The sequence below is a fragment of the Haliotis rufescens genome, unplaced genomic scaffold (genome assembly GCF_023055435.1).
Source record: "Haliotis rufescens isolate VD_foot unplaced genomic scaffold, xgHalRufe1.0.p SCAF_128, whole genome shotgun sequence".
In the NCBI taxonomy this organism is placed as follows: Eukaryota; Metazoa; Mollusca; class Gastropoda; order Lepetellida; family Haliotidae; genus Haliotis; species Haliotis rufescens.
This window is the reverse complement of record NW_025963811.1, coordinates 50,017-77,885: the sequence shown is the minus strand read 5'-3', so window position 1 is coordinate 77,885 and position 27,869 is coordinate 50,017. Positions and strand designations below refer to the sequence as shown.

The 27,869-nt window shown below is 42.8% G+C and overlaps 1 protein-coding gene across 1 annotated transcript; it reads right to left on the bottom strand.

Moving 5' to 3' along the window:
- Window positions 1–214: 214 nt before the first annotated feature.
- Window positions 215–9,389, bottom strand: LOC125378574 (platelet glycoprotein Ib alpha chain-like). The gene is made up of 4 exons (XM_048394023.1): window positions 9,302–9,389; window positions 7,877–8,066; window positions 6,072–6,447; window positions 215–849 (listed from the first exon to the last, which is right to left on the bottom strand). Exons 1-4 carry the CDS (start codon window positions 9,313–9,315, stop codon window positions 227–229), a joined length of 1,203 nt encoding a protein of 400 aa, XP_048249980.1. The 5' UTR covers window positions 9,316–9,389; the 3' UTR covers window positions 215–226.
- Window positions 9,390–27,869: the final 18,480 nt, after the last annotated feature.

Here is a 27,869-nt window from a genome sequence, read left to right as displayed (position 1 = left end):
TTATTCCAACCTGTTTGTTAATCTGTTACGACTAGGGTTGAAATAGTGTTGTCCATAAATTGACCACCCGTGAAGACACGGGTTAAGTTAGGTCCTTATCATCCCATACTCTTTCAGGGCAATGAAGATCCATCGCCCTAAAGGCTATATCGCATTCGAGTTATCGAGATTTCACTGTCTGTGATTTTGAAGATTTAAAACAGGACAAAACAACAAAGCAAGTATATCATTTATTAAACATGTTTTTATATCCAGGACACTTTTCACAAAGCTCTTTATAGCAGAATGTGGATGTATTTCCGGGTTTACAGACAGCAAAACAATATATAGTACAGGCCAATGGCAGCTTATTTGTCTGTGTCGGATTAGCGGGGGCTCTGGTCGGATTAGCGGGGCCTCTGGTCGGATTAGCGGGGGCTCTGGTTGTCGTTGACGTGGTAGTAGATTTCGCAGTGGTGGTCCTTGGAATAGGATCAGGGGTTGTGGTTGTAGGTCTTCGAGTAGTGGTCGTAGGTCTTCGGGTAGTGGTCGTAGGTCTTCGGGTAGTGGTTGTAGGTCTTCGGGTAGTGGTGATAGGTCTTCGGGTTGTGGTTGTAGGTTTAGGGGTAGTGGTTGTAGGTTTAGGAGTAGTGGTTGTAGGTTCAGGTGCGATAGGAACGGTTGGGGAAGGTGTTGTAGTTGCCGCAGTTCTGGGTGTGCCGGTAGAGTCTTTATTCGGTGCAATCCATTGTGGAATAGCATCTGTTCCCGACCTTGTTATGATGACGTCAGCGCAGGAGTAAAACTGTTCCTGTTGATTGCCGCATCCCAGACAACAGTCGTCGGGGGAGTTGCAGCCCCAGCTGTTGGCTGCAACACACAAACGATGACGTCATTGGTACACGTAAACTATGGAATGGACAGGGCAAGGACAGAGATGTTATGATATAAAAGTCAGTCTTGAGTTATCTACCAAGCATTTCATTGGTCGTAAAAGGCAAACAAACTGTGAAAATAATATGAATGGATCATTGAAAATCAGTGATGTCATCAGCTGTTCGCGAAAGCGTAAGTATGCGCTGCTTTATCGGTAACACCCGCCACAATTTGCATGGACAAGTAAGTATTTGTTCGTTGCCTGGGGCCACACAATAGTACTCCCGCCATGCAACGGCGGTCCGTAAACAAGCCAGGCAATCAAGTGATGGGCCAGACAATCCAGTGACGCAATAGCGCATTGACTGATTTTGGTCAACTGAAAACGACATGATAATGTTGAATTACGTCCGTTTTGTACAGGTACAAAGATTTAATTAAATGCTGTAAATTTTTGGTTTCGTGGGTTTGAAACATTAGAGAATATCAAACTGCCAAACAATCACATTCGTTCAGCATGTGCCTGTCCATATTTTTGTTTGAAGTTTGACAATCCGTTTCGCTTACATATACCATAACCACTGCAACCATTCACAGATGCAAATACAGCAACCATTTAAATCCTAACACAGCAACCAACAGAATCGTACACAGCAACCAACCACAGAATCGTACACAGCAACCAACCACAGAATCGTACACAGCAACCAACCACAGAATCGTACACAGCAACCAACCACAGAATCGTACACATCAACCAACCACAGAATCGTACACAACAACCAACCACAGAATCGTACACAGCAACCAACTACAGAATCGTACACAACAATCAACCACAGAATCGTACACAGCAACCAACTACAGAATCGTACACAACAATCAACCACAGAATCGTACACAACAATGAACCATAGAATCGTACACAACAATCAACCACAGAATCGTACACAACAATCAATCACAGAATCGTACACAACAATCAACCATAGAATCGTACACAACAATCAACCACAGAATCGTACACAACAATCAACCACAGAATCGTACACAACAACCAATCACAGAATCGTTCACAACAATCAACCACAAAATCGTACACAACAATCAATCACAGGATCGTAAACTGCAACCAATCACAGAATCGTACACAACAATCAACCACATAATCGTACACAACAATCAATCACAGAATCGTACACAGCAACCAACCACAGAATCGTACACAACAATCAATATTAGAATCGTACACAAAAATCAATCACAGAATCGTACACAACAATCAACCACAGAATCGTACACAACAATCAATCACAGAATCGTACACAGCAACCAACCACAGAATCGTACACAACAATCAACCACATAATCGTACACAACAATCAATCACAGAATCGTACACAGCAACCAACCACAGAATCGTACACAACAATCAATAACAGAATCGTACACAAAAATCAATCACAGAATCGTACACAACAATCAACCACAGAATCGTACACAACAATCAACCACGGAATCGTACACAACAATCAATCACAGATTCGTACACAGCAACCAACCACAGAATCGTACACAACAATCAATAACAGAATCGTACACAAAAATCAATCACAGAATCGTACACAACAATCAACCACAGAATCGTACACAACAATCAACCACAGAATCGTACACAACAATCAATCACAGAATCGTACACAGCAACCAACCACAGAATCGTACACAACAATCAATAACAGAATCGTACACAACAATCAACCACAGAATCGTACACAACAACCAACCACAGACGAAAAATATGGGACCAATCACAGAAACTAACGCTGCAGCCGATCACAGATCCTAACACTGCATCCCATCACAGATCCTAACACTGAAGCCCATCACAGAACCTAACACTGCAGCCCATCACAGAACCTAACACTGCAGCCGATCACAGATCCTAACACTGCAGCCGATCACAGAACCTAACACTGCAGCCGATCACAGAACCTAACACTGCAGCCGATCACAGATCCTAACACTGCAGCCGATCACAGATCCTAACACTGCATCCCATCACAGAACCTAACACTGCAGCCCATCAAAGAACCTAACACTGCAGCCGACCACAGAACCTAACACTGCAGCCGATCACAGAACCTAACACTGCAGCCGATCACAGATCCTAACACTGCAGCCGATCACAGAACCTAAAACTGCAGCCGATCACAGAACCTAACACTGCAGCCGATCACATATCCTAACACTGCAGCCGATCACAGAACCTAACACTGCAGCCGATCACAGAACCTAACACTGCAGCCGATCACAGATCCTAACACTGCAGCCGATCACAGAACCTAACACTGCAGCCGATCACAGAACCTAACACTGCAGCCGATCACAGATCCTGACACTGCAGCCGATCACAGATCCTAACACTGCAGCCGATCACAGATCCTAACACTGCAGCCGATCACAGAACCTAACACTGCAGCCGATCACAGAACCTAACACTGCAGCCGATCACAGAACCTAACACTGCAGCCGATCACAGATCCTAACACTTCAGCCGATCACAGAACCTAACACTGCAGCCGATCACAGATCCTAACACTGCAGCCGATCACAGAACCTAACACTGCAGCCGATCACAGATCCTGACACTGCAGCCGATCACAGAACCTAACACTGCAGCCGATCACAGATCCTGACACTGCAGCCGATCACAGATCCGAGCACAGAGCTGGACATAGGAACCGATCCTAGAACATAAAACCGCGACCACTCACAGAACCGAATGCGTGAAACGATCACAGAACCGAATGTGTGAAACGATCACAGAACCGAACAAAGTAAACAATAGCGAATGTGACGCAAAAAGCTATCATAGAACCAAACACAGCAACCAATCACAAAACCAAACAACTCATAGAGCCAAACAGAACCATTCACAGAATCCAACACTGCAACCAATCACAGATCCTGACACTGCAGCCGATCACAGAACCTAACACTGCAGCCGATCACAGATCCTAACACTGCAGCCGATCACAGAACCTAACACTGCAGCCGATCACAGAACCTAACACTGCAGCCGATCACAGATCCTGACACTGCAGCCGATCACAGATCCTAACACTGCAGCCGATCACAGATCCTAACACTGCAGCCGATCACAGAACCTAACACTGCAGCCGATCACAGAACCTAACACTGCAGCCGATCACAGAACCTAACACTGCAGCCGATCACAGATCCTAACACTTCAGCCGATCACAGAACCTAACACTGCAGCCGATCACAGATCCTAACACTGCAGCCGATCACAGAACCTAACACTGCAGCCGATCACAGATCCTGACACTGCAGCCGATCACAGAACCTAACACTGCAGCCGATCACAGATCCTGACACTGCAGCCGATCACAGATCCGAGCACAGAGCTGGACATAGGAACCGATCCTAGAACATAAAACCGCGACCACTCACAGAACCGAATGCGTGAAACGATCACAGAACCGAATGTGTGAAACGATCACAGAACCGAATGCGTGAAACGATCACAGAACCGAATGCGTGAAACGATCACAGAACCGAATGTGTGAAACGATCACAGAACCGAATGCGTGAAACGATCACAGAACCGAATGCGTGAAACGATCACAGAACCGAATGTGTGAAACGATCACAGAACCGAATGTGTGAAACGATCACAGAACCGAATGTGTGAAACGATCACAGAACCGAACAAAGTAAACAATAGCGAATGTGACGCAAAAAGCTATCATAGAACCAAACACAGCAACCAATCACAAAACCAAACAACTCATAGAGCCAAACAGAACCATTCACAGAATCCAACACTGCAACCAATCACAAAACCAAACAACTCATAGAGCCAAACAGAACCATTCACAGAATCCATCACTGCAACCAACCACAGACCGGCATAGGTTGCTCGGGACCTATCACATAACCGAAAACTTCAAATAATCAGGAAACCAAAATTGCAACCAATCACAGAAGCGAACACAGCAACCAGTCACAGAGCCGCCCATTGAATTCGTAGAAAGTATTTAAACGTCCTAGTGAAACGGCTGAAATCACACGCTCCGTAATCGGATAGGGGCGTGGCCTAAATCTACCGGCGCAACCGTACAGCGGTGCGTGACAAATGTTTTCATTGGTTGATATGTAGAGTTGGGATGCTTAGCAGCTATACGGATACGTCAGGAAGCAGTAAATCTAAAAGTGTTGCTCTTTCTGTTAATCCTACAAACAAAACATTGCACAGATCGTTGAGTAAGTGGAACGACCTTTGACCTTGGCATTGTGAATAATTAAAATAATTAATGTCTGTAACGAGCCTTTTTATAACTAACATCCTGTTTGGGTACCACAGACGCTGACTTCCTGCAGCAGGCCAAGGGATAATCCCTATTATCTTTCTTTAAGCAACATACATCCGTACATACGTGCATCCCGCATTCGTTTTCTATAAAATATAAATATACATGTCTTATTTGTCCAATTTCACATCTAACATTTCCACTTACATAATTCACAGACCAACTGGAAGTGAAACAATATTGTGATAATCGTTCACTGGATTAATCCCCTGAGTAGACAAGTGAAGCTATTGTCAATGTTCTTACTAATAAGCCATAACTTGACATGATACAGTAAGTAGTGGACACAGTAATGAACAGGCAGAAAAAAACGTAAAGCGATAACAAAATCAGAGGCGGAAGCAGGCAGACTGGGTGCCTCCCTGATCGTTTAAATTGCGCAGCGCGTCCAACATCGAGAACCCGTTTAAACACTAGTTTGGGGAATCCCCTCAATGGCGGAATCTTTCGTTTCGGGGCGATGGCGCCTGTCATTTTTATCGTCTGTTTAAATTTAATTTTGTTCAGACATTTGTGATTAAGTACATGTATTAAAATCCGCAAAGTCGCCTTTTGACTTAACGTGCCCTTTAAACTGCACTTATTGTAGAAGCAAATACTGCACCAAGTCACCGAACCTAAAACTGCAACAAATTCCAGAAGCGTACGCTGCAACAAACTACAAATTCTTAACATGCAACCAAATATTGAAGCGAAAACTGCAGCCAATCACAGAGCCGAACAAGCACCAAAATCACAAAACTTAAAACTGCAAACAATCATTGAACCAGACAAATCCTCCGACGCACACCCTTTTTAGAGTGACTCGGTCTTACTGACCTGCCACGTATTTCCAGCGAAGCACGCAGTGACTGCACACCATGTCGTCTGGTATCTTCAACTTAACGCTGAAGGTCCGCGCTGTGTTGTCAGGAACGTCATAGTACGTCGTCCCGGTGTCCGCATTGTACAGCGGCTGAAACAAGGACTCCTCTTCCCACTCGCTTGGGTCATTGGAAGGGAAGATGGCGAAGTAGAACTTTCCCATGTGGTTGGCAGTTATGACGACCGCCACGTCCAGCACGCCGCCGCTGGCGTATTGCGCGACGATGTTGCCGGTAGAATAGAACCCGCCCCTTTCGTTGTCACGTGGGCGGGAAGTCCTGAAGTCGTCTCCGCAGAGTCCGCAACTGCCGTTGTTGATGTCGTGCTGTGTCTGAAGATGAAGTCGGTGAAAATGTGAAAAAAGAGTGAGGTAAGGTGAAATTGGATTTAACGTCGCGTCCAAGATTATTGCACTTATATAGTGACGTGCATGCACGTGCGTGTGTGTGTGTGTGTGTGTGTGTGGCTGCTTGTACTAGTCCGGACTGATGCCGATTTATAGCGCTAGCACACTGAGACCATACCTCATTCCTACATATACACTCGTGTTCTGTCGCACACCCACACAGGAATTACTACAACACATGGTTTGATGCTCACTTCTAGAAACCTTACTGCACTTCAGTCCATCCTCAAATAGACCGCCTCCGTGGTCTAGTGGTAGAGCTTCCGCCCGGAGAGCGGAAGGTCCGGAGTTCGATCCACGGCCGCGTCATACCAAAAGACGTTAAAAGATGGTACTTGTTGTTACCCTGTCTGGCGCTCGGCATTAAGGGGCTAAAACAAGGACTGGTCGGCTCGGAGTCAGTATACCGTGTCTGAGTGGGGTATTCATGTTAAACTGCGGCATGGAATCTCAGTGTGCTAGCACTATAAATCGGCATCAGTCCGATCTAGTACAAGCAGCCACACACACACGTGCATGCACGTCGCTATATAAGTGCAATAATCTTGGACGCGACGTTAAACTCCATTTCACCTCAACTCATCCATCCTTAAATACACAACTAACTGGACTGACTTGTTACAGAACTTTTGGCGCCGAGCTCCCACAAGATCTCAAGACCGCAAACACCCACTACTCGCCTAGAAGGTCTTGTTAAGATGGTCGAGATTGCATTTTGATTGCCTAAACAACGCATCAGGACATGATATAATGTTTTGGTTGTGATCAGATGATTCATGCCTGGTCGGTGATTGGGGTCAACGTCAGTCGATTTCTTGTCATTATGTCTTAACTTCGCAACATCTTCAGTGTTTACAAATTCAGGTGGTGTTAGGTGAGGTGAAATGAGTTTTTACGCGTTCGAGATTATAATACTTATATAGGGACGTGCATGCACGTGTGTGTGTGTGTGTGTGTGTGTGTGTGTGTGTGGCTAATTGTACCAGTACGACTAACGCCGGTTTTATAGTGCTAGCTCACTGAGATACCCTATCCCAGTTTAACAAGGATACCCTACTCGGACACAGTATACTGACTCTGAGCCGACCAGTCCTTGTTTTATTCCCTTAATGTCGAGCGCCAGGCGAGGTAACAACAAGAACCATCTTTTAACGTCTTTACGTATGACGCGACCGGGGATCGAACCACCGACTTTCTGCTAGCTCGGCAGACGTTCTATCCACTACACCGGTCTCCAAATTCACCTCACATAAAAGCAAACACAGCATAGAAACTACCGAGACGGTAGCCGCCACTCAGGTCCGCCATTTTGTATGAATTTAACAATAGGTATCAGTATCAAGGTAGTACTTACAGAACGGCCACCGCAGTAGTTAGCGTTGTCGTTGTAGTTGACGTGGAAGTAGTCCAAGCTGACTCTCCAGGCTGAAGACCGACCAGGGGGAACCAGCATGTAGCCATGGCCGTCCACCTCAGTAACCACGGTCCACGCCAGCAGGAGCCACGTGCACACAACAACGGAACGCATTGCAGACCGCTTCAATCTGCAAGAAGAATAGTAGTGAGAGAGTGAGTATGGTGTGACGCCGCTTTTAGCAACAGTCCAGCAATATCTCGACGGGGGACACCAGAAATGGGCTTCACACATTGTACCCATGTCGGCAATTGAACCCGGGTCTTCGGCGTGACGAGCGAAAGCTTTCACCACTAGGCTACCCGACCGCTCCGAAAGAAGAAGAGTAACAATTATTAACATGTTGATGTTCGTCAGATGTAAAAATACGTATTGAAGTCTCTTCTTTGAGTACTGGCGTGCTACTTGGAAAGGTCGGAATAACTTGTTCCAGAAAATACTGGAAACAACTTGCCTCACGGCTTAACCACCACCGACACCACCACCCAAACCCCAACCCCCACCCAAAACCACCCCTTCACGCCAAAAACAGAAGATATAATAAAATAATTGCTTGCCTGGACTTACTGAATAATTCTTGATATCAAGCAATCCTGAAACATCTTGGACATTGTAAACCTACAGAATCGCACAGAGCACTTATGCACAGTGAATGCTGCGCTATACAAATGCATAAACTATTATTATTATTATTATTATTATTAATCGTTGAAACTCCTCCGGGAAATCGTGCGAATTCGAACCTGTGAAATTACTGTCATAATAATTATTCTTTGGTTGAAAAGCAACACAATTCCCTCTATTTTCAAATATTGGGAAATGTACAATTTGTTCCTGAAAATACGGATAATAAAATTGGCCATATTTCTCAGAGAAAAGAATTGAAGCAGTGGCCGTGTAAGTATGCTGTTTCTGTTAAACACTTCCAGCTCCCCGCCAGCCTCCCTAGAATATATGTGTTCAGTGCCTTAATTTTATACGACGAAGTTTAATATCAATCAATCCTGAAATATCTTGGATCCTAGTACCCACTACATCGTTGCAATTCCCATGGGAAATCGTGCGAACTAAATACCCTTTGGCTAAAAAGCAACATAACACACCATTTCCCCAAATATTTGGAAATATATAATTTGTTGACAAATTGGTGAATGTTTAGTGATGTTAACTAAGTGACACTGAGAACGTGCCACTCGCAACTATTTATCGTCATAACACAAGTTATAATATCAGCGATGACTAGAGAAAAGATTAAAGTCATCCAAAGTGTAAGAATTCAATTGATAAATACATATTTGTGGTATGAAATTTTAAAAAATATCAAAATGTGTTGGACCAACACGAAAAAGCAACATTTCCACTAACCTGCAAGGAGACATACTCTATCCTTATCTTTTACTGTTAAGGACAAGTGTATCTCCGACAACGGCAAGGACGCAGCTGAACAGCCCCGCCAGAACGCTCTTATATACATAGCCCATTTTGTGAACATGTATGCACAGATGAGGTAATTTATGAAAAGAATTTCCAACAAAAGCTGGATATATTTGACCAGGTACTCTTTCTGAACACGTCTGGTGGGCTCGAGTTGTCTGATATCATCGAGGTCGTCAAATGTTTACCAAGTACCCCTTCTAAAGCCTTTGAGAGGCGCGATGTCGCAAATAAGTATATAATACATACACGGATCTTCATCACTCCTTCATAAAAGAAAAATATAATTAAATTTGGGAAAATGATTCTGAATGTGTCTTTAGTGTTATAGCGAGTACCAGTAAACCAGGATGTTGACTTGAGTATTGGTCACAAGTCTTGTGCGTCTGGCATATGGAAATGAAAATGGACAGATGGTCGACTGTCGTTACGTGAATATCCTTTCGATAACTGCTCTGCTTTTATTCAGTAAATGGAGATTTGCTTATATATAAAACCCAGTCTTTTTCAGGAAATCCCGCATCATCAGCAAACAATCCCTTTGGCAGAGAATATCAAAAGTCCGGTTTTGAAAAACCAAACAGAGTGAAAAATTTGTAAGAATCTGGGACGTTGATTTGTATTCGTAACTTGATGAACCACATACTGTAACAGTCAATCCTTTTAACACATTCAGTAGCAGTGTTACACACAATGTGCTGAAGTTTCTATTGGATGGATGAGTACAGGATGAACTGTATAATGTCACTCACTCGATCACTCACATAATTTAGAGGATATGACTTACGATTTACGACAAAAATGCAGAATTCTCAAATGTGCTTAAGGGGGCACGGGTGGCCCCGTCGTCTTAGGGGCCGCGGTTCGCTCTGCAGAGTTGCGTCCGTTGGGCACGCCAGAAACCTATGATTGTGGGTTCGAAGCCCCGATTATGTGTTTAAGTTTCTCAGCACTATACCCGTGCCCGTGGGTTTCACCGAGGAGGTAAACGTCTGATACCTGCATCACCTCGGGCTTACCTCCCACATTAAGCTGACACGCCGCGATATAACTGTAATACTATAAAAAGCGGCGTTAAACCAAACCTACTCACTCAAATGTGCTTAAAACGCACATTAACAATATGGATATACTGTGATAAAAGGTCACTTCTCTTTTAACAGCATAAAATGCGTTTGAATCTGTATAAATTTAGTCATATATAACACAGTTCACTAACTTACTGTTTTCTACCCTTTTCAGAGGCAGTACATTTTTAAAATGTAATGTAATTCATCTACTAGTGCAGGCGAGTCACAAAGATGACTCTATCCTCTCGGGGTAGACTAAATCATCTTCCAGCTTCTGTTGACAGATTGTGGTTAGATGTTCGGAATTTTATAATTGGACAAGACCACTATTTTTGGAAGCGGCAAATATCCTTCAAAGGATGAATAGTCCTGAAATAACTGATACTTATTTCCTTTAGATTATGCTAATACTAAACTTCTCCAAGATTGATAAAACTGATTTCTTAATATAGTTTCTACTTGTGTTATAATCCTTATTTAATTAAATGCAAATAATACCAATCAGAGACATTTCAAATATAATCTGATCAGACAACACGTAAACACCTTGTTGACCTCACAGAGGTCAGAGAAGTGCAACGTTGGGATTGACGTCAATGTAAATATCCTTTAATGACTATCTACAGTGACCAACAAAATTCTTTTCGTAGTTCATCTCATTCAGTCTGAAATGGTTCTTGTGGTAACTATGTTTGAACAGAATACACAAGTGACTAATATCGCTATCGTGCGTGAAGTCGCGGAATACAGTAACGACCGCCATAACGACGCATCAGTCGCAGTTACAAACTTGATAAATATTTCAGAAGAAAATAAAGTATGTTTTAACTGTCCATGCAAAATAGTTAATGAAGCCCGTGTTCTTTTATTTTGACCCCGCTACGATGATCTGAGACAACAGTTTTTAGTTAGTGAGTGAGTTGTGTTTAACGCCGCTTTTAACAGTATTCGAGTCATATCACGGCGTGTCAGCTTAATTAGGGAGGAAAGCCCGAAGTGATGCAGGTCTCAGACGTGTTCCACTTCGGTGAAAGCCACGAGCACGGGTATGGTGCTGACAAACCTAGAAACATAATCGGGGCGAACCGGGATTCGAACCCACAATCATAGGTTTCTGGCGTGCCCAAGGGACGCAGTTCTCCACAGCGAATCGCGGCGCCTTAGACGACAGGGCCACCCGTGCCCCCTGTCCATGTCAAGATCACAATGTATATATTTCTCTTGAGTTGGTTTGATTGTATGTATTAGGGTGGGGTTGGACTGTATGTAAGCTGCGACATTAAAGATGATTACATGCTCACGCGATTACCATCAATAGAGTCTCCTGATTACTTCATGGACAGCCCCGAGTGCATTCCGGCACACAATTCGTCCCCAGCAACCTACCTGCGACGTGATGGGTCGGGTGGTCACGCTCAGTGACTTGGTTGATTCCGTGACATAGGTCGTTGGTCACACATCAATAACTGGATTATCTGGTTCAGATTCAAACACACCTCACGGATATCATCAGTCCATACCAGTATTTTTCACTGTTCATACATTTATACTTCGATTTTTCAGAAGTAGTGTAAAATTATTGTCCCCCTAAGAGGGTATGTAAGTCCCACATCATTCAATGTATTGTTATGCATGCCAGAAATTTAAAACGTAGTATTTTTGTCATTTTTAACATAAGGCTTAACTGGTAAACTATCGTCAGTGACTGAAGGGTTGATATAAATCCTGCCAGGGTCCATGCAGGAAGCAAAGGCACTGTAAGTCCCCATGGTCCCTGGTATGGTGATCTCCCTTTAGTTACTGACGATCTCTAGCCAATTTGTATATTGTGTTGTTAACTTATGTTTGTTGCTTTTAGATATTCCTAAACTAGTTTTAAACCTTTTCTGTGATATTCTAGTTATCATACTGTCCTTCGATGACAGGTTTTTTAAAAAGTATAAATATATGTATATTTAATGTATAACTTCTCGTCACGGTATGGCTGTAATATTGCCGATGTGACGCTTAATATTGACTCACTCACTCAATCGAGTTTCCAGAATTGATTCTGTCAGTGTCTATTGTCACTGGTCATGACGTGTTACAATGCATCGCAAGACCGCCTCCATGGTCAAGTCGATAGAACGCCTGCCAGGAGAGCGGAAGGTCGTGGGTCCGATCTTCTGGCCGCGCCATACCAAGTGATGTTTACTGATTTACCTTTTTCTGTGTGTTCGGTGTCTGAGTGGGATTTGTATGGTAAACCATTGGATCGAAGTAGGCTAACTCTATATAACCGACATTAGAACATGTAGCCATTCACTCACACACACACACACACACACACACACACACACACACACACACACGCACGCACGCACGCACGCACACACGCACACACAGACACACACACACACACTCACTCACACAAATACACACACAGAAAGACACACAGACATTCTCTCATACACACTCACACAGACACAGACACATACACACACACTCTCACACACACTGTGGGAAAATTATTTTATTGAGAAAGCGAATACATGGCGTCAGTTCATGTGAGCAAAATAAAAACTTTATTACGTTTTAAAAAATAAACACCGAGGCTGTGAATAACGATTCTAGTATTTATTCGGTAGATTGTAAATATCGAGTATACATTGTGCCCCGTGCATTGATGTTGGAGCATTCGTGATAAGACGAAAGCTCCATTGCAGGCAATGCCTTCCCACAATATAAAGTTAAAGTTTGATGTTGAAGTGTTTGATGTTTTTCCCTGTCTACATGCCCGTCGCTATAAAAGTGCATTAATCCCGAATGCACTCAATACTTGCGATGACCTCACTAATCGACATCATCGGCTGATTGTGTGTCATCGTACATCGACGGTCAAGCATTTCTAGTTTCAGTATTTCATTCACAACAACGATGACCACCAGCCTGGTTCCTAAATGCACAGTTATTTGCAATCTCTGACAGGAAAAGAAACAAAAACACACATACATTTATACTGCTCACTCAAATGTTTCCGTTTAGAAATGTACTTTTGGAAAGGTTTTATAAGTATAATTATGTTCATGAACAAAGATCGCATCATTCCTATGCATTATCAACTCATTGTATACAAATAATTTATTTTTACAATGTTAACTAGAGCACGCCTGACCTTGAACATTCAAATTTGGAACTTCTCAATATTGAATATAATGTTAACATTTTTCATATAGGTTACAACAACAACAACAACAACAACAACAACAACAACAACAACTCGGATCATCATTCAAAGCTTTTCGATGTTCAAGTCTTTGAAAGGCATTTAGAAGTGACACACAAGGAAGGGATGTCAACTTCTTTATTATGAGGAACACTATGTTTAGGAAAATATACTTACTCCATAATCAGCGCCAATCACCTGTTGGCTTCCCTTGTTAACTTTCCACCTTTGTTATCTTATTACTTTTGTTGTTCTTACAGGTTCATATATACTCACACGCAAAAGAAACGCAAGTGGTTTTAAGCAAATAGGTAACAAACAAGGAACCATAAATTGATACTGGTTTTAGCATGTAGTAAAGCCTGATGGTGTTATCAATATTTTTGGTTGCATTTTGGAAGCCCCGAGTAAAAACGCAACATAAAAAAAGAATCGTCAAAACGCACCATTTCAATGAATATGTGGGTATTCATGCACCCATTTCACGTGAAATCGAAAATGAACGAACTGTCACGAACTGTAGTGGGTATAAAACTGTGGCCGATTCTTGGACCTACCACTCCTTGGTCAACAATGCCACGCCTAACTCAAATTCAGAGAAACCACGCTATCGGACGTTTGGAAGCTGGAGAGTCTGTCCAAGATGTTGCCCGTCATTTCAACGTTAACATAACCACAATTTACCGTCTCCTGCATCGATACAATGCTACAAAGACCACAGATGACCTTCCTCGGAGCGGTCGTCCTAGGGTCACCACACCTCGACAAGATCGGCAAATTACCCGTCAACACCAGTGACATCCGTTCCTAACTGCAAGAGAAAGTGCTCGACAGACCATAGGAACACATAATCGACACATTAGCCGGGACACTGCGATCCGACGTCTCAGTTCCAACAACCTCAGATGTCGCCGACCAGCACGTCGTCCTGTTCTCCAACCACGGCATCGACAGGCACGACTTCAGGGGGGACAGGGTCATCGCAATTGGCGTCATCGTGAGTGGAGACGTGTCATCTTCTCTGATGAAAGTCTCTTTTGTGTCTCCCATACAGACGGAAGAGTCGATCGTTTCGCTGACAGAAACGTTGTGGGAAAGGATCCATTGGATGGACCTAGCGACATGATGAGGTTCAAAGGCGTCTGCACAATGTGCGCCCAGTCCCTACAACTGCCGATGAACTACGCACAGCTGCTCTGTATGTGTGCAGGAGGATCCCTAGGGCCTTCACAAATCGTCTGATCCGCTCAATGTACAGGAGATGTGTGGCAGTGATCAATGCTAATGATGATCACACCAGGTATTGACTGACATTTTGGGTATTGACCCGAAAATGTGTAAGCCCTTAACATTTGAAAAAACAATTATGTCATCTGCCTTTTAATCCATTAAACTGTCTTCAGTCAAATTTTTGTCAATCTTGCCCTATTAGTATTTCTTGTCTTTACGGTTGAAAATAAATAACATGTATACTGCAAACTCGACTTGCGTTTCTTTTGCGTGTGAGTATATATACTGGACGACAAAAGTTCCTGTGACATTAATAAGATTTTAAGCAAAGTTATGTTTTTTACCAGATCTGAAACAATTTCGGTAGGCAACAGATAAAATACTCCTGTAAGTGTTCAAATGGTTTAATTTGCCATACTGACTTCAGAAAATGCGTGATTTCATAAAAAAAAACATGAACATGCCAAAATGTCAATTTACAAATCAATAGCTTGTGTGTCCACCTCTGGTTGCGATGTAAGCAACACATCTTCGTCTCATGGAATGGACCAGGCGTCGCAAAATGTTCTGAGGGACATCTGTCCATATCTGCTGGATCATGTTTCGAAATTCCTGGAGTGTCTGTGGAACACGTGGTTTACGTCGAAGGCGCCGATCCATCTCATCCCACATGTGCTCGATTGGTGAGAGATCAGGGGAGCGAGCCGGCCAGGGGATGACATTCACGTTGTTTTGTTAAAGGGAATCCTGCACAAGTCGAGCAATATGAGGCTGGGCGTTGTCATGTTGAAAGGTAATAGCTGGGCCATGACGACGCCAAAACGGTAGAACAACAGGGCCGATGATCTCGTCGCGGTAGCGCTGTCCATTGAGATTTCCCTCCACCACCATCAAACGGGTCCTCTGTCTTGCTGTAATCCCACCCCATACCATAACGCTGCCGCCCCCGAACCGATCTTCTTCCATGACAAAATGATTGATGTAACGTTCACCTCGACGTCGGTACACTTGAATCCGTCAATCGCTGTGGCTGAGGTGAAAACGAGACTCGTCAGTGAATAGAACGTATCCCCACTGCATGGCCGTCCTGCGTAGACGCTGTCTGCACCACTGTTGACGTGCTTGACGGTGGTTTCCTGTCAAAATGGGACGTCTTGTGGGTCTTCTGGCGACAATCCCTGCACATCTGAGGCGACGACGTATGGTTTGTGAAGATATTCGTCGAAGACCAGGGATGCCTTTTGCAGTCACTGTTGCTGGCTGGAACCGATTTCGTAGGTGTGTTAGGAATCCAGTTGTCTTGACGATTATTTATTACGCGTGGCCTGCCACTCCGAGGATGGTCTCTGGCTGCATTCGTCTGTTGCCAACGTTGCCAAAAACACCAAATGGTGTTTCTGTGGACGTTAAATTGACTTGCAACATCACGTTGACTCGATCCTGCTTCAAGCATACCAATGGCTCGCAGACGCTCATTTTCGGACAGGCGTGGCATTTCGTAATGTTGAATAATTGCGTAATTTTGTTGTTTTTCTGAGTGGTTGTTGTCAGCACGATGCTAAACAATGCATATGGAATCCCGTTGACGCACATGTTTTTATACCCATTCTTGGGAAGTGAAATGCATGGGGCTTGCATAAAAGTCAACTTTTGCATGGAATGCATGCTTTTCTGTAGCATTTGCGTTTTTGTGACTTGATTCCATACATGTACTACAATATTGAAATTAAAGCAAATTTTACTTGTTTGAAAAATACACAAAAATGTTGGTGTCACAGGAACTTTTGTTGTTGAGTATATGTTCTCTGCCTCATAGCATTTATTCACCAGATGAAGGAGTAAGCATCTACTCCAAAACGTTGAGCCCCTCATAATAAAGTAGTTGACATTCATAGATTCTCTTCCTTTTTGATATTATTTTTAGGCATAGTCTTGACTTGGCGCCCTTAAACAACATTCCTCGGACGGCATCAAGGCGTCCAGGAGGTGTAAAGCGACATGCTGATCTCCGGTGCTGTAACATCTTATAACCGTGAACCTATCAACTCAATAGAATGATGTTATGGTCAAGGAAGAATCAAGACCTCCCCGCCCACTAACTGACCTCCCCTGACTTCTTCCTCCCACCCACTCAGTCTTCCTCCCTTCTGTTTTTTCGCCCACGCCCTGATCACTGCTCACTCACGGTCCCCTAACTCCATTTAGTCCCCTACCCCACGAGGATACAATTAGACCACGTGACTTATGTACTTCAATAGCTTCCTTCATCAGAGAGTGCAGGGAAAAGAAACTGTGCAAATATTAACACGCCATGTCACTTGCACGACTAACATTACCCTACACAACAAAGCAGCCATCAAGTGTTTGCTCATTCGGAATCATTCTGAAGTCGATCGCGACCTCGGCGAATGAGGTCAGATTCTTTTGTGAAGGACTGTAATGGCTTAACACAAAGTAGCCTGCTTGTATACATTTAAATATTTGATGACCAGGTTCCTCCGATAATGCAAAACATGATGTGTTGGTAGAAATAAAAAAATGTGGCTGGATGTGTACTGTGATCTTTGTTCAGTATGAAAAGACATTCAAGATGATGTATAGAACAACATGAGTTTGTATCCTGCGTATTTGAAAAGATGAAATGAAGTGTTTTCCTGATTTTTTATAATACATTCAAGTTTATGGGAAGCCCTGAAACTCGTCAGTTAAAATTCGGAGAAGATGACAGGAGGTTCTCTCTGGGGGTGTCACGATGAATCGAAATATCTATATATTGCTATTGGTAAGCACTATATGGTAAGTCAATAAATCGATTGTAAAATCAGTTTCCGATCAATAGTAGCGATTTCAGTTAGGAATATCGATAGTTTCAATTGTATTTACCATATCAATAAAATACATGGCGATATCGCGTAAGATCAAGCGATGACTTATAATGAAACTGATTGCAAGAGATGCATAAAATTGTCAAAGGCGAATCGAACCTGGGCCTTTGGCGTGACGAGCGAACGCTTGAACCACTAGGCTCCCCCACGGCGTCCCCCATCCTTACAGTACTAGAAGCTGAAGCAGTTAAAAATGTCATTTTTCTTTTGTCGATGTTCGGTATGTCACTTCATCTGAATGTATCCGTACTTAACACGTGTGTCAATATAATCGCAGGGGTGAGAGTAGAGAACCTTGACTAACGCATACTCACATTCATCATTAGTTCAAGAGAGGTATTGACATTTCTCATGTTCGTGTTGACTATGTCATGGCTACGATCATGACCTGTCTAGAGCAGTGGAAGCGAATTGTTCATTTGAAAGAAACAGTTTCCACGTATTTGATCACATATGGTTTACTTTTGGATAAATATTAGGACCTGTGCGTCATGTGTGAGATTTAAGATGGCGAAGAAAAGACTCTTTTACATTACATGTTTCGAAACCCACCCGTTAGGTAAACAAAATATTGCTGTCCGTGTGAGCATCTCGTAGGAAGTCCGGGATAGGACGGGTTTGGGACTGTCCATGTGAGCTTCTCGTAGGAAGTCCGGGACAGAATGGGTTTGGGAATGTCCTTCAGAAAGAGCCGTACAATAAAGTTTTTTCACATCACACGTTTTTCAAGACAACTTGCATGTCCAATTAACTATTTTTGTGTGTGTAAAAGCTGTGGACATATGATCTTTTCCAATTTTTGCTGAAATACAATTACTTATTTTGTCAATACCAAGGCCCCAGATGTAAAATTGCTTACAGCGTGCATCCCTATGGTGCCGCAATGGCTGTGCAGAGTTGCGTTCATTAGGCGTGCCAGAGTCCTATGTTTGTTTGCTCGAAACTCAGATTCACGCTGATTCTTGTTCTTGGTCGTGGGCTTCACAAAAGTGGCAAACGTGTCAGACTTATATAACTTTGGTCTTTCTTCCCACATCTAGCTGGCATACTTTGATATGAAACTGACCTCACTCACTCAGCATTAAGTAACTCACCATTTCAACACTCGTGTTATTCGTCTTCATTTAATTCATCCCATGCTATTCTTTATAAGTATAAAAAGTGATGATTTTCATGCATGCGTGATAAGTGTTATATGGTAGTGCAATTTATTGTTAAACAATGATGTAACTGTAGATCCGTGGAAATTCAGTATAAGTTCATTTCATTGTATTTGGACAATAAGTAGTTGTCATAAGTTATCATATTTAGATCCTCGAATATTCTGTAAACTTCCGGAATAGCGTGGATGGATGTCAAGCGTTATAGAAACATTTGGAATATTCAGTGCTGTTCTAGTGACACTGGACTGGTAAAGCACTGTGTGGAAAGTACTTGTAGCTCGTTATGTGTGGAGCGGGAGCGTGCCTGTCATCTCACACCTCATCTCACACCTCATCTCACATTCCATATTACATGTTATCTGACATTACATCAAGATCAGCTTTCGTGTGAAGATCACTTATCACCCAAGATTCCCAGCCTAGGACTTTCTCAGAAGCTTGACCGCTGTTGCGGGGAGATGATTATTGTTCTTGTGATTGTCATGTCCACTGCTCTCACATTTTATACTGCCATTGGATATTGTACCACCACTCTATTGTGTACTGCCATAGTAGTTACCGTGCAGTAATTTGTTTGGATTTGTTAACCGAATTAATTTTGTAGTATAATTGTTGATTGTATACAATTTGTTGTTTGTTTGTTTGTTGGTTTCTGGGATAACATATTGTTTCAATTTGGGAATCGACACGTTACATGAGGAATAGTGAAATATAAAAGATAAAATGACGGAGGTGAGGTGAGGAGAAATTGGTTTAAAAGTCCAGTCCAAGATTATTGCACTTATATAGCGACGTGCATGCACGTGTGTGTGTGTGTGGCTGCTTGTACTAGTCCGGACTGATGCCGATTTATAGTGCTAGCTCACTGAGATTCCATGCCGCAGTTTAACATGAATACCCCACTCAGACACAGTAAACTGACTCCGAGCCGACCAGTCCTTGTTTTAGCCCCTGAATGCCGAGCGCCAGACAGGGTAACAACAAGTACCATCTTTTAACGTCTTTTGGTATAACGCGGCCGGGGATCGAACCCAGGACCTTCCGCTCTCTGGGCGGACGCTCTACCACTAGACCACGGAGGCGGTCTGAGAGAAATATTGTGAGAGTGAGGGGCGACATACACAGAACATAAAGACAACAAAGAGTTCTATACTCACCGCCAAAAGAAACGCGAAAACCATATATGTTGGTTAATATATAAAAAGAATATTCATATTTAAGAGTTATTAGATTAGTTCGATGCACAAACGAACATACTGTTATTTTGTTTGAACCGTTTGTTTGTTTGCTCACGAACGCATCACATGTGACGTCATAGATCCTGGACTCGAGATACACCATTCGTCTGGTGCAGGATTAGCGTGTAAATTTTGGAAATTACGTACAGCATATCGTGAAAAGAATAAAGACAATCTGTGGTAACACTTGACTGATTGTTAGTTTTGACATTTTGTTTTGGTACACATTGGAAACATCTCCTCTTAACGTACATACTTCTCTATATGTCTCTATGGTTCGCGTTTCTTTTGGCGGTGAGTATAGTTAGGTTGTCAAACAATTTCCACAATGATCAGGAGTGTTTTGTTTAATATGGGGATGTTTTTTTTGTTCGAGAACATTCTCGAGAACTTTCAGCTCGTGGAAATAAATAACGCATCCTTACAGGACCAGGCGGTTCTTATTAAAGGTACCAGTATGTTCTACTTAACTGAAAAAATGCAATAATACGGCCGCGTTTTACTTTAAAAAAAGCAAAGTATTATTCAGATCTTGAATGAGTGAGTGAATTGGGTTTTTACGCCGCTTTTAACAGTGTTCCTGTTTTATCAGCGTTTTTACATACACATTGTATTTTTAATAATGACATGAAATATTTAACTATCACAATGTCTGTGTAAAACTACGGTCAGAAAGAACCGAAAATGAATTTTAACACTTGACTCAGACAATTCTACAACCAAGATATTTTTAAGTCTAAAATGTTTGGCGTTTTCTGAACCAAAAGTTAATCGAGAGATATAAGCCAGCTGTGTGCATGCATTAGGGTGACGTTTGATTTTGATGTTAAATGTGTGCGTGCGTGCGTGCGTGCGTGTGCGTGTGTGTATGTGCGTGCGTGCGTGCGTGTGATTGTGTGTGTGCGTGCGTGCGCGTGTGCGTGTTTGTGTGTGTGTGCGTGCGTGCGTGTGTGTGCATGCGTGCGTGCGTGTGTCTGTGCGTGCATGCTTGCGTACGTGCGTGTGTGTGTGTGCGTGTGTGTGTGTGTGTGTGTGTGTGTGTGTGTGTGTGTGTGTGTGTGTGTGGCTTGCTTCTTTATTTGTTTAACACCGCACTCAGCAATACTCCAGCTACATGACGCCGGTCTGTATATAAATCAGGAGTCAGGACCAGACAATCCAGTGATTGACATCATGAGCAACGATCTACGGAAGTGGGAATCGATGACATGCATCAACCAAGTCAGCGAGCCTGACCACCACCTCCTCCGGCAAGTGTCGTTGCTGGAGACTCATTCTAATCCGGATCTAATCCGGATCTTCACGGTTGAAAGCCCATACGATATCATGGTGAAATAAACCGATTTGAAAAAATGAAATACTTTAACTCCACATCAAGTGACAAACTTGAGAAACAGTAATAGTTTATTTGATATTTACATTTCAAAAAGCACTTGTCGTTAGGGGGTATTGCCTGTATTGTAAGTTTCATTTGATCACGAATACTCTAACCTCAATGCAACTTCAACGTACACTCAATATTTGCATTCTACCGAATACATATTAGAATCGTTTATTCACTGCACCTTTGTTTATTTATTAAAAAAGGGAATAACATCGGTTTTCTTTGTTCACTTTAACTGACGAACTGCATTCATTTTCTCAATACCAACTTCCCCCTGTGTGTGGCTCTTTCTCTCGCGCTCTCTCTCGCTCGCTCTCTCTCCCGCGCTCTCTCTCTCTCTCTCTCGCGCGCTCTCTCTCTCTCGCTCTCTCTCTCTCTCGCGCTCTCTCTCCCGCTCTCTCTCGCGCTCTCGCTTTGAAGCTAATTTGAATATATATAGCAAGGTGAGCTAAAGTAGCAGGACGGTTTTCTTAAGCTTAACTGACACCACGTAAAAGCTACAAAGCAATGCACGCTATAGATGTGATGTGTGTTTTGTGTGTACTTGCTAACATGAACAACAAAGTGAAACATTTTGGCACACCACAACGCCCTTAATCCCAGTTCCCATTTGAACGTCTGTATGTTATGCAATGAATGCGTCCTTTGATGAACACGTTTTCGCTTTGTATGACACTGACATAATATTTTCAACCCTATATAAATGATGACATGAAAAAGGCCCTTGCAGTTTACTCAGAAGGACGATGAGCTTTGAAATATTAATACCGCCGCTATGAATATTAGTACACTGAAACTTAAAAGATGGTTGAAAAGAAGAGTTTATATAACGCTAACAAACATGATGTTTAGAATGGCTAGTACCGTTACCATTTGATGTCAGATTCTCGAGAGATTGAACAGCGCAGTGAATGGTTCAAAGGACATTTTTGTGTGAGACTTCTTTCTAGGTAACTAGACCAATAATGAATAATTACGTGTTGAACCCTAATGTGTTGTTCAGCGTGGGTGAGTTGGGTTTAACCCCGCTTTGAACAGTGTTTCAGTTATATCCGGGTGTGCCAGCTTAATGTGGGAGGAATGCCGAAAGTGATAGAGGTCCTAGACGTTTACCACATCGGTGAAACCATCGAACACGGGTATGGTGCTCACAAACCTAGAAACATAATCGGGCGAACCTGGATTTGAACCCCCAAACATATGTTTCTGGCGTGCCCAAGGGACGTGTGTGTGTGTGTGGCTATGGGTGTGGCTGTGGGGTAGGGGATGATAGTAGTGAGATGGACGGGTGTGTGAAACCTAAGAACAAATTATATTTACTACCCCGCTCCTGGGTCAAGGCCGTTCCCTTAGCTACACGGTGGTTCCCCTAGCTACCCCGGCCCTGGGTCATGGTGGTTCCCCTAGCTACCCCGGCCCTGGGTCATGGTGGTTCCCCTAGCTGCCCCGGCCCTGGGTCATGGTGGTTCCCCTAGCTACCCCGGCCCTGGGTCATGGTGGTTCCCCTAGCTACCCCGGCCCTGGGTCATGGTGGTTCCCCTAGCTACCCCGGCCCTGGGTCATGGTGGTCCCCCTAGCTACCCCGGCCCTGGGTCATGGTGGTTCCCCTAGCTACACCGGCCCTGGGTCATGGTGGTTCCCCTAGCTACCCCGCTCCTGGGTCATGGTCGTTCCCTTAGCTACCCCGTTCCAGGGTCATGGTCGTTCCCTTAGCTACATGGTCTTTCCCTTAGCTACCCCGGTCCTGGGTCATGCTCCAGGGTCATGGTCGTTCCCTTAGCTACCCGGTCCCCCGTCATGCTCCAGGGTCATGGTCGTTCCCTTATCTACCCGGTCCCCCGTCATGCTCCAGGGTCATGGTCGTTCCCTTAGCTACATGGTCGTTCCCTTAGCTACCCGGTCCTGGGTCATGCTCCAGGGTCATGGTCGTTCCCTTAGCTACCCGGTCCCCCGTCATGCTCCAGGGTCATGGTCGTTCCCTTAGCTACCCTGTCCCCCGTCATGCTCCAGGGTCATGGTCGTTCCCTTAGCTACATGGTCGTTCCCTTATCTACCCGGTCCTGGGTCATGCTCCAGGGTCATGGTCGTTCCCTAATCTACCCGGTCCTGGGTCATGCCCCAGGGTCATGGTCGTTCCCTTAGCTACATGGTCTTTCCCTTAGCTACCCCGGTCCTGGGCCATGCTCCAGGGTCATGCTCGTTCCCTTAGCTACCCGGTCCTGCGTCATGCCCCAGGGTCATGGTCGTTCCCTTAGCTACCCGGTCCTGGGTCATGCTCCAGGGTCATGGTCGTTCCCTTAGCTACCCGGTCTTGGGTCATGCCCCAGGGTCATGGTCGTTCCCTTAGCTACCCGGTCCTGGGTCATGCTCCAGGGTCATGGTCGTTCCCTAAGCTACCCGGTCCTGGGTCATGCTCCAGGGTCATGGTCGTTCCCTTAGCTACCCGGTCCTGGGTCATGCTCCAGGGTCATGGTCGTTCCCTAAGCTACCCGGTCCTGGGTCATGCTCCAGGGTCATGGTCGTTCCCTTAGCTCCATGGTCTTTCCCTTAGCTACCCGGTCCTGGGTCATGCTCCAGGGTCATGGTCGTTCCCTTAGCTACCCGGTCCTGGGTCATGAAAAGTTTATCGTCAGTAAGTCAATTGATATTGATAGTCACAGCGTCAATTAATCCTGAATATCGGTCGTGATGTCGATCCACGGTACATGTTTGCAACACCCACAGCAGACAGACAGCATATACGTTTTCTCAATCGCATCACGCTATAAGTAGATATTGCCAACTGTCTCACGGCATCACGCTTATCTGCGCACATCAACATATCGATTGAGAGAGAAAACAATACATTAAGTTAAGGAAATCAATCGATTAAATTAAGGACATCGATCAATTAAGTTAAGGACATCAATAGATTGAGTTAAGGACATCAATAGATTGAGTTAAGGACATCAATAGATTGATTAAAGGACATCAATAGATTGAGTTAAGGACATCAATAGATTAAGTTAAGGACATCAATAGATTGAGTTAAGGACATCAATAGATTAAGTTAAGGACATCAATAGATTGAGTTAAGGACATCAATAGATTGATTAAAGGACATCAATAGATTGAGTTAAGGACATCAATAGATTAAGTTAAGGACATCAATAGATTGAATTAAGGACATCAATAGATTGAGTTAAGGACATCAATAGATTGATTAAAGGACATCAATAGATTGAGTTAAGACATCAATAGATTAAGTTAAGGACATCAATAGATTGAATAAAGGACATCAATAGATTGAGTGAAGGAAAATAATTGATTAATTTAAGGATATCAATAGATTGAATTAAGGACATCAATAGATTGAGTTAAGGAAATCAATCGATTGAGTTAAGGACATCAATAGATTGAGTTAAGGAAATCAATATAGATTGATTTAAGGACATCAATAGATTCAGTTCAGGAAATCAATAGATCAATTTAAGGAATTCAATATAGACTGAGTTTAGGAAATCAGTATACATTAATGTTTGTGCAAGGCAAAGCTAAAGGGTCAACTTAAGCTGCAAATTCATTTGTATACGGTGTGGAGGGCCCACAAAATGTGTAAGTGTGAACAAATACCATAAACAACCTGTCGATCATAAATGGCAATGTTATAACAAATGTCAATGTTGTAAAATGGTAAGTTTCATGTTGAAGTGTGTGTCACAGCTGGATTCGTTTAAAATCCGGAAAGTTTGTGTTTTGATGTTATGATAAGATGTACCTTGTCGGTGAGGTGAGGTGAAATGGGGTTTAACGTCGCGTCCAAGAGTATTTCACTTATATAGCGACGTGCATGCGTGTATGTGTGTGTGTGGCTGCTTGTACTAGTCCGGACTGATGCCGATTTATAGTGCTAGCCCACTGAGATACCATGCCGCAGTTAAACATGAATACCCCACTCAGACACAGTATACTGACTCCGAGCCGACCAGTCCTTGTTTTAGCCCCTCAATGCCGAGCGCCAGACAGGGTCACAACAAATTTTCTTGTGAGTTTGTCACAAGTTGTAACAATTCTTATTTCCTTTTGTTTTAGCTTGTACCTAACTGTGTGTTGAACAAGGCAAGAGTAGCATAACCGCATCCAGCAACTATACCAAGATTGAAACCCATGGCACCATTCAATACCAAGACAAATTTGTGAGGAATTCAAAGAGAACCTATCAGAAGTAATATTGTGGTCCGACTCTCAAAGTGTAATCCACTGGATACAATCTAATTCAATATCATTCAAGGCCTTGGCACCATAACATGGACAGATTTTATTTTTTTTCATACACGTAAGAAATGTGCCACCACCTGGAAAAAAACTGCAAGGACTATTAAATAGTGGATAAAGAATACATTCAGTGAAAACAGATTATGACCATCTCAAGACTGATTTTCTAGTGCGAATTCTTTTTTATTTAAACATATTTTTGATACAGGTTTATTAATTGACAGTGTTAATCGATCCTCTGTTAATCACTGGTTGGCAATATTCGTGTGTACTGACAGTATCGATCTGTTTGTGTGATATTTACATATCTAGTAATTCAGCAATTTTCAAGATAGATCTTTATCGCGCCGGCCCGTTAATAACCAGGTCTGGCCCAGACAAACCGGACAAACCGGGAAACGATGACACGCAATAAACCAAATCAACGATTGTTGCACTAATATATTCATGAGCGCGACAAAAAGAACAAACACTCTTTCGTTCCATCTGATTCATCACAAATCATTCCTCACTGAATATTCTGAGGAAGTAAATGTGTGATCCCCTGTTGACGAAGCTAAAACTCTAAATGACCGTCCCCTCCACCCCCTTACACACACGCGCGTAATAAATTTCTACGTTCACGTGCGGGTAACTTTTCGTCGTAATGAGTCTTGCACTCGTGATGATAAGCAGCAGACGCGTCTTTAGCTCCAAACAGGGTTGTTCGCGTCAATGTAAAAAAATAATGCCGAAGTAGCATGTGGTGATGCAGAGCTTCCAGTACGATACTACCTGCCTGGCGTAATATTTTACTTTTATGTTAATCTCGAATGAACCACATGCGGATGACATCATATTTGTTACAAATATTGTCGTACGATACGAAAATGATTCACTTAATGTCTCATAAAGGTAACATATTTATTCTGTATTTGTATTTTTTAGTTAATTTTACGAGAAAATTGTTGATACATCAACATGACACGAAATAACAAGGTATTTTCCTCAAAAGATAGTTTAAAACCATTGCTGAAACATAAGATAAATTCTACCATGACATTCCACAGATATATGGACAATGTACACTTCAAGGTGTTTTCTCTGACACAAAATAATTCGAATTATCTTATATGGAGTTGAGGTATGGGGTTTAGACTTTATCGATAGAGTACATTCATATGCATGGAAAACATTATTAGGATTTACGGTAAAGTCGTCACAAGTGCAGTTATGTATGGTAAATACGGTAAATATTATTGGCTAAGATTACTATGTGTGCCATATTATAGATAGCTAAGAAAGTGTTCAGATACGATATTTGTACTTGACAACAATTGAAAGCAAAACTGTGTTCCGTCTGTCATAAAGTTGATCAAAGTATTAGGATTTGGATATATTATATTCAAAATTGAAATGCAAAGTTCAAACGTAGATTGACCCCAAAGTTTTGTTATAATGTACTCATAGACTCAAATTGAGTGATTGAGTTTGGTTTTACGCCACTTTTAGCAATATTCCAGCAATATTCCGGCGGGGTACACCAGAAATGGGCTTCACACATTGTACCCATGTCGAGATTCGAACCCGGGTCTTCGGCGTGACGAGCGAACGCTTTATCCACTAGGCTACCCGACCGCCCCAAAGACTCAAAGACTCAAATATATGCATATACAAAAATGGCACGCTTCATTAGTACTATTTCCAAAATATAATTATTTTGGCATTTTTGAACAAATGAGTATCTTTTTAAACCAATATATCAATGTACAATTTTAAAGATTTAGGTGCTCATTGCAAGCTTTGAATATTGAAACAGAAAGAAATATCAAAATACCAAAGAAATGTGGACTGTAAAATGTGTAACTAACACATAAGATTAATCGAAAACACAAATACGGAACAGATTATGTTATCTGAAGAGAAGACAGGTTCACCTTGATCTCAAATGCCCATTTTATCACGTTGCACATACCCAGCTCAATTTATGCTCCAATCTACAAACATCTTTAAGTTTAATGAAATATCTGTAAATATGAATGTATTAAAGTCCTGAAAAGTTTATATATTTCATGTGCAATAGTCCTGTGG